Source organism: Ranitomeya variabilis, chromosome 2, assembly GCF_051348905.1.
Source record: "Ranitomeya variabilis isolate aRanVar5 chromosome 2, aRanVar5.hap1, whole genome shotgun sequence".
Taxonomy (NCBI): domain Eukaryota; kingdom Metazoa; phylum Chordata; class Amphibia; order Anura; family Dendrobatidae; genus Ranitomeya; species Ranitomeya variabilis.
In genome coordinates, this window is record NC_135233.1 from 963,503,985 (window position 1) to 963,512,412 (window position 8,428).

Below are 8,428 nucleotides of genomic sequence, written 5' to 3' on the forward strand. Positions count from 1 at the left end.
GCCACTTTATTAGGTACACCATGCTAGTAACGGGTTGGACCCCTTTTGCCTTCAGAACTGCCTCAATTCTTCGTGGCATAGATTCAACAAGGTGCTGGAAGCATTCCTCAGAGATTTTGGTCCATATTGACATGATGGCATCACACAGTTGCCGCAGATTTGTCGGCTGCACATCCCAAAGATGCTCCATACAAGGCAGGATGGATCCATGCTTTCATGTTGTTTACGCCAAATTCTGACCCTACCATCCGAATGTCGCAGCAGAAATCGAGACTCATCAGACCAAGCAACGTTTTTCCAATCTTCTACTGTCCAATTTCGATGAGCTTGTGCAAATTGTAGCCTCAGTTTCCTGTTCTTAGCTGAAAGGAGTGGTACCCGGTGTGGTCTTCTGCTGCTGTAGCCCATCTGCCTCAAAGTTCGACACACTGTGCGTTCAGAGATGCTCTTAGGCCTACCTTGGTTGTAACGGGTGGCGATTTGAGTCACTGTTGCCTTTCTATTAGCTCGAACCAGTCTGCCCATTCTCCTCTGACCTCTGGCATCAACAAGGCATTTCCACCCACATAACTGCTGCTCACTGGATTTTTTTTCTTTTTCGGGCCATTCTCTGTAAACCCTAGAGATGGTTGTGCGTGAAAATCCCAGTAGATCAGCAGTTTCTGAAATACTCAGACCAGCCCTTCTGGCACCAACAACCATGCCACATTCAAAGGCACTCAAATCACCTTTCTTCCCCATACTGATGCTCGGTTTGAACTGCAGGAGATTGTCTTGACCATGTCTACATGCCTAAATGCACTGAGTTGCCGCCATGTGATTGGCTGATTAGAAATTAAGTGTTAACAAGAAGTTGGACAGGTGTACCTAATAAAGTGGCCAGTGAGTGTATATATACCATATTTTTTGGATTATAGAATGCTCCGGATTATAAGACGCACCCCAAATTTTGAGGAGAAAAATAGGAAAAAAAATTTTTTCTTAATAAAATGGTGGTGCTTCTTATAATCCATACGTCTTATTGCTTACTGGGGGTAGTAGCTGCGATGAAATGGGGTCCCAGGGTCGCTGCTGAAGGAGGCAGGAGTGGGGTGATGCTGCAGGCCGCAGGCTGGGATGAGGGGGTGTTCCGATGTGGGTGCGCCACAGCAGGTGTCCGGTGCTGCTGCAGGTGTCCGGTGGTGCTGCTGCCGGTGTCCGGTGGTGCTGCTGCCGGTGTCTCCGGTGCTGCAGGTGTCTGGCGCTGCGGGGGTGTCCGGCGGTGCTGCTGCGGGTGATCTCCATCTGTGCATGCGCCGCCCCCAGTGCCATTTTCCTGGAGTCCACCGCAGAGGAAACCATGGAACTGCGGGGGGCTCTGGCCTTTCACAAAATGTCGGCAGAGCCCCCTGCAGCATCAGAGACACCTGCCGCAGCAACGGGCATCATCGCTAGGCACCCTCGCAGCACTGGACACCCCTGTAGCACCGCCGGACACCCCCTCATCCCAGCCAGCGGCAAAGGTACCGGTAAGGTATATACACATTGTAAGACACACACCCATTTTCCCCCAAAATTTGAGGGGAAAAAGTGCGTCTTATAATCTGAAAAATACGGCATATTGCATAGTCTCCTCTCATTATGTATATTGCCGCCCGTTATTACACAGTCCCCTCTCTTGTTATGTGTAACGCCGTCACTTATTACACTATGCCCTCTCGTTATGTACAGCATTGTTATTTATAGTGCCCTGGTCTTTATTACATACTGCCCTGTTTTGTTAGTTATACACTGAAATTATAACTGATGGAGCATGATAAAGCTTTTTTTTCTGTTGGAGGAGGCTAAGGGTATGTGCAGATCGAATTCTATATATGGTATATATTATGTGAAGCAATACAAACGCTGAATCGGAGGAAGGATGGGGACAGGAGCCACTCTGAGCCTGGAGCTATTGCTGCAGTAATGGCAGGAGGTGTCTGGGGTCAGTGATTACAAGCAGTGAATTAGTGCCTGTGATGCAGCTCCCTGCTATCTGATCGGTGCAGGATCAGGTTTCTCAGCCATTCACTGCACCGACCAGGAAGCACAGAGCAGCACACAGTCACTAAGTCACTGCTGTCATCATGGACACGGTGCCTCCTGACACTGCTGCTCGGGGGATACTAACCAGCAGCAGTGAGAACTCCCGGCCATCCCTCACCTTGTGCTCTGGAAGAAGAGGCTGCAGGAGACCTGTGGCAAGCAGAGGACCCAGAGGAGGAGCTGCGCAGACCAGGGCAGCGGGGGTGCACTCAGCCACTCACTGAGAGGCTGAAGTTTGCAATCGAAACAAACTATTTTGAAAAGTATACACTGCCTAGCCACGCCCCTGCATGTGGAACTGGGAAGCGATGCTGTGATTCTCCTGCCTCATAGAGCCAGCAGCAGCATCAAGAGGAGAGGAAGGGGGCCCCATACAGCGTCTCCTGCAGTGTGCAGGGCCCTTTCTAACGGCAAATGACTCAGGCACCGGCCGCCTTCCTCTCCACTTAGTGGAGATGCTGCCGCTGGCTCTATGAAAGAACAAAACACTTTAACAGCTGATTGGGCCCCTTCTCCTTCGGGACCCCTGTGCAGCCGCACCGGCTGAGCCGGCGGTATGTCCGCCCATGTGCATCTCACAAAATTAGAATATCATCAAAAACTTAGTTTATTTCAGTTCTTCAATAGAAAAAATGAAACTCATATATTATATAGAGTCATTGCAAACAGAGTGATCTATTTCACGTGTTTATTTCTGTTAATGTTGATGATTGTGGCTTACAGCCAATGAAAACCCAAAAGTCAAAGTATCTCAGTAAATTAGAATACTTTAAAACACCAGCTTGAAAAAGGGATTTTAAAATCCGAAATGTTGGCCTACTGAAATGTGTGTTCAGCAAATGCACTCTTGGTCGGGGCTCCTTTTGCATCAATTTCTGCACCAATGCAGCGTAGCATGGAGGTGATCGGTCTGTGAGACTGCTGAGGTGTTATGGAAGCCCAGGTTGCTTTGATCGCAACTTTCAGCTCGTCTGCATTGTTGGGTCTGGTGTCTCTCATCTTCCTCTTGACAAGCGAGTGCTCCTGTATATGCAAGTGTTGGATGAGATGACTTTCAGCTGAGTGATCAGCCAAAGCATTGTTCAGCGGACAGCCATCTAATGTGTATCACCAGCCTTAGATATAGGCCCAGAGGATGTATCTAATGCATTTATGGAAAATCGTCAGTCCCATAAGTGGGAATGGGAACAATATACTTCCTCATTAAACTCATCATTATATTAAAGTTGGACACTTTTAGCCTCTGTCCATATTGCACAATCAATGCTGTCAGTAAATACATGTGTGTAAATTGTATATCTAAGACATGGTGATGCAGTGGTCATTTTAATGTCTGATTTCCTGGGGCCACTTTGTGCTTTTACAAACTAGAGTTGACAGCTCTATTATTTCCGGAAAGGTTCTGCTGTTTTTTTCCCCCTTATTTTAGAAGTGAAGTGTCAATTCTGTTATCATTTGCTTCCATTACTCCACTAACAACGGCTGCCTTCTATTAATCAGTATAGATAATTGTTGTACTGACATTCTTAATGCCAGTGAGTGAAATGCCTTTTGTGAAATCTTTTTTTCCAGCTTAGCAATTCTGAAAATGAGTGAATTCAGCAAATGCCTTTTAGTGCACATTGTCTCTTATGTGTTAATTAGACATAATGGAAAAGCAAACACTTCAGAGTCTGACATCACAAGAGTCTCCCTGCTACACATCACTTCTTCCCGACACTGTTCCTTTCCATTGTTTAGTGCCAGACCACCCTGAAAAAGTTTCCAAAACCTCTCTGAGCTGCTATTTAAAAATGTATAAGTATGCGGTAAATAATTCAACAACGATCTCCACTCCTCATGCAGCTTCAGTATCTCAGTGCTCTGCTCTTTTGTGTTCTTGATGAGAGGTAATTAAATTATGGGAATTGAGTTGTCTCATAGCATGTTAACAATCTGCAATGAAGTCTACTTGCACATTGCCTGCTTCTAAAGTACATCAACTGTGTGGATTTTTCAATGGTGTCTTATCATTCCCTGATTATTGACATCACTTATTCTTGTCTTGTAACAACAGACCATAGGCTCCTACAAAACCTTTAGTGAACCTGTCTTATATATAGGGAATAGTAAGTGTTAAAAATAGGGTGTAAATAGCTATTTTGTAATGGAAACTATTGTTATTCTTCTATTTGCAAGTCAGAGAAGTCCAGCAATGCATTGCTTGGGAGGAATTTTCAAGTTACTCATGATTAACGATCATTCTGCTTGTCTTGTGGATCTCTTCCTCTTTAAATGCAATGATGCAACTGCAACAAATCAGTCACAAGTAGAGATAAGCAGATCTGTCAAGATTTGAATTCACCAAATTGTGTGAATTGTCAATTGAATGCTCGTTATTGGGTTCTGAAGCCTGGGAGGCCAGTATCCATGCCCCTTCCTAGACTTTTAATATCAGCCTACAGCTTTCTGCCTAGCCTTTGCTGGTTATTTATTACAGGGGACCCTACGTCTTTTTTTTGGTGGGGGTCCCCCATTTTAATAGCCAGTAAAGGCTAAGTATATGAGATGTGAGATTATATTAATAGCCTAGAAAGCTAGATGGGTATTATCGGTATTATCCCCTTTCCAGGATATAAACATTTACCTCCAGATGGCGGCTTTCCCTCTGCTGGTTAAGAAAATTAAGTGGGAGCCACCGCCATTTTTTCAGATTTTACTGTACGCAGCAGTTCTATCTATCTATCTATCTATCTATCTATCTATCTATCTATCTATCTATCTATCTGTCACTGACATCTTTATGTCTATCTATTCTATGTGTACATATCTATTCTATCTATTCTATTCTAACCAGTCACGCTGTGATTTTACTGTACACAGCTGCTGAATTGCCAGCTTTTCAAAGGACATCTGTGTGTAAAAATCGGTCAGAGTTCTGTGTGATTTTTTTCTCGCCCCATAGGCTTGCATTGGAGAGTCTTGAATGATATACACGTACAATCAGAGCCTGCTGCAATTTCACATGCATGCCGAATACGCCTGAGAAAAAAAATGCTGATCTGGGCTGCCCCATAGAGTAACACTGGGCCGAGTGCTATGCGGTGTTTTCTCGCATAGCACTCGGCCATATTCTATGGTAGTGTGACTCCGGCCTAAGTCGTATACTCCACAAATCTAGCCTTTATTGATGAGTGGCAAGAAGTTAGACATTTGTGAAAGCAAGTCATAAGAAGTGCCGTTTACAGTTTTCAAAAGGCCGCATAAGGGACACAGCTTGCATGTGGCAGAAAAAGACTTGAGAATGGGTCATAGGTTTGGCTTCCAGCAGGACAACGACCCTAGACATACTGCCAGAGCTGCAATGAAATGGTTTAGATAAGAGCATATTCATGTTTATGAATGGCCCAGTCAATGTTCAGACCTAAATCCCACTGAGAATCTGTGGCAAGACTTAAAAATTGCTGTTCAAAGATGCTCTCCATCCAATCTCACTGAGCTAAAGCTAGTTTGCAAAGAAGGATGGGCAAAAATGTCATTCTCTAGAAATGATAAGCTGGTAGAGTCATACTCAAAATTACTTACAGCATTAATTGCAGCTAAAGGTGGTCCTACAAAGTTTTGACTTTGGTGTGCTGAATACAAATGCACATCACAATTTTCAGATTTATATTTTTTAAATAATTATTAAACCAATTATCATTTCCTTTACACTTCACAAATACTTGCTACTTTTGTGTTGGTATATCATCAGTGGCGTACCAATGGCAGCAGACCACGGGGTAACATTTTGCATAACACTTTCAACTACATAACACTTTCAACTATATTGGCATCACAATCAGTGATGGTTTAGGGAGCAATGCCATCTGCTGGTATAGGTACACTGTGTTTTATCAAAACCAAAGTAAACACAGCCTTCTACCAGAAGATTTTAGAGCACTTCATGCTTCCCTCTGCCGACAAGCTTTCTGGAGATGGAAATTTAATTCTCCAGCAGGACTTGGCCCCTGTCCACACTGCTAAAATTACCAATTCCTGGTTTAAAAACAGCAGTATCCTGTGCTTGATTGGCCAGCAAACTCGTCTGACCTTAACCCCATAGAGAATCTATGGGGTATTGTCAAGAAAAAGATGAGAGACACCAGACCCAACAATGCAATTGAGCTAAAGGCTGCTATCAAAGCAACCTGGGCTTCCATAGCACCTCAGCAGTGACACAGGCTGATCACCTCCATGCCATGCTGCATTGATGCAGTAATTGATGCAAAAGGAGCCCTGACCAAGTATTGAGTGCATTTACTGAACATACATTTCAGTAGGCCAACATTTTGGATGTAAAAATCATTTTTTCAAGCTGGTCTTATAAAGTATTCTAATTTACTGAGATAATAACTTTTCGGTTTTCATTGGCTGTAAGCCATATTCATCAACATTAACAGAAATAAACACTTGAAATTCACCACTCTGTTTAGAATGACTCTATCTAATATATGAGTATTACTTTTTGTATTGAAGAACTGAAATAAGTTAACTTTTTGCTGATATTCTAATTTTGTGAGCTGCACCTGTATGTCTGCCCTTGCTTCTGGACAATAGTTGCACAAGCATTATATGTGTCTAGATCAGTGTCTAGACCTTGCTGCAGTTCTGTTGTGTTGGACGTGGTTCACTACAGGATCCTATATCCAAGCCCTGACTTTGGGGGGCTGAATACAAATTCACATCACACTTTTCAGATTTATATTTTTAAACGAATTAGAAAATCATGCATCATTTCCTTTACACTTCACTTGCTACTTTGTTTTGGTATATCACCAGTGGCAGACCACCCACTTTACAGCCCCCCTGCATCACACCTTCAACTGAATTGGCTTCATGGATGCCAATACAGTTGAACACAATAATGGTCAAGGGAAGCCATTTGCTTCAGCATCTGAGATCTGACATCTTAGCACAGCGGATGCGATGACACTACTACATGATGCCGGCTGCACTGAGATGTGGCGCTTCAGACCACATGCTGAGGAGACCAGAAGAAAGTATTTATTTTTGTAATCAATGAGTACATTTTGTGGTGCATTATACTGCTTGGAGGCACATTATACTATATGAATTGCAGTGGGGAACATTATAATATATGAAAGGCAATAGGGGTTTATTATACTATATGGATGGCACTTGGGGTGCATTATACTATATGGAGGACAATACAGGTGCATTATCCTATATGAAGGACTTTGGTGGGTGCATTATACTATGTGGAATGCAATGGGGATGCCTTGTACTATATGGAGGGCAATGGGCGCATTATTCTATATGAAGGGTAATGGAGGAACATTATACTATATGGAGGGCAGTGGGGGATCATTATACTATATGGAGTACTGTGGGAGTGCATTATACTTTATGGAGGGCAGTGGGGGTGCATTGTGCACTGTGCTACATGGAGGGCAATGTGGGACCCATTACACTATATGGAAGGCAATGTGGGATCCATTATACTACTTGGAGGGCTATGTGGGGGCCATTATACTATATGGAGGGTTATGTGGGGGCCATTATACTATATGGAGGGCAATGTCAAGTAGATTATCATAATACACATTTCCACCTATTTTGGAGGTGGAAGTGGGCCCGTTACCAATTGAGCGCCTGTGTGGCTGCACTGGTTACACCATTGATATGTCTGCCTTTGTTTCTGGACAATAGTGCATTACATTTGTCCGGATCAGTGTTTAGACCTTCCGGCAGTCCTGCTGGGTTGGACGTGGTTCACTATAGGATCCTATATCCAAGCTCTACTAAGTAGAATTGAAGATAATAGAAGTGTTACAGCCATAGTACATTTGTAAAAGTGTATTTAAAAACCTGTACTTACCAAGTATTCTATTACAAAAATACAATGGTGCATAAAAGTGTCTGTTCTATTCAAATGCCAGAAACGATGTGTTTATGAAGGTGCGCGTGTCATCGGTAAGAAAACAAGGAAAGTAAACTTATAAATATGAATTGAACACAATAAGAGGTGATCATAAATAAACATCTTCTCTCTCTTGCTGGTCTGATGCTACTGTTACGTTCTACTACCCAGATATATTGTGAGGCTGCATAATCAATGCATGTTTAAAATCAAGAACCATTGTTTATTGACTTACCTTGAGAAGCCATGGAAGTAACCTCTTCAAAGAAAGCTAGGTTAAAAGCAATACCTTCTTCTCTCTGCCGAGTGGAAGGCAGAACTCAGCAGGTAGTGTTACTTCAGAGGCTTCCTACCTGGTGTTATGTTCCACAAGAACAGGTAGGGAGCGACTTTTCCATCTCATGTTGCAAACTCATGTATAATATGACTACAGCTCACAGAACAAGGGATTCAATTAGAAGA

General features: G+C 43.2%; 1 protein-coding gene across 1 annotated transcript in view; it reads right to left on the reverse strand.

The window, feature by feature from the left end:
* Positions 1-8,214, reverse strand: part of LOC143804012 (phospholipid scramblase family member 5-like) — a 163,993-nt gene extending 155,779 nt beyond the window's left edge. Inside the window, exon 1 of the mRNA XM_077281759.1 lies at positions 8,202-8,214. Within this exon, the coding sequence (XP_077137874.1) occupies positions 8,202-8,214 (13 nt within the window). The remainder of the gene's footprint in view (positions 1-8,201) is intronic.
* Positions 8,215-8,428: the final 214 nt, after the last annotated feature.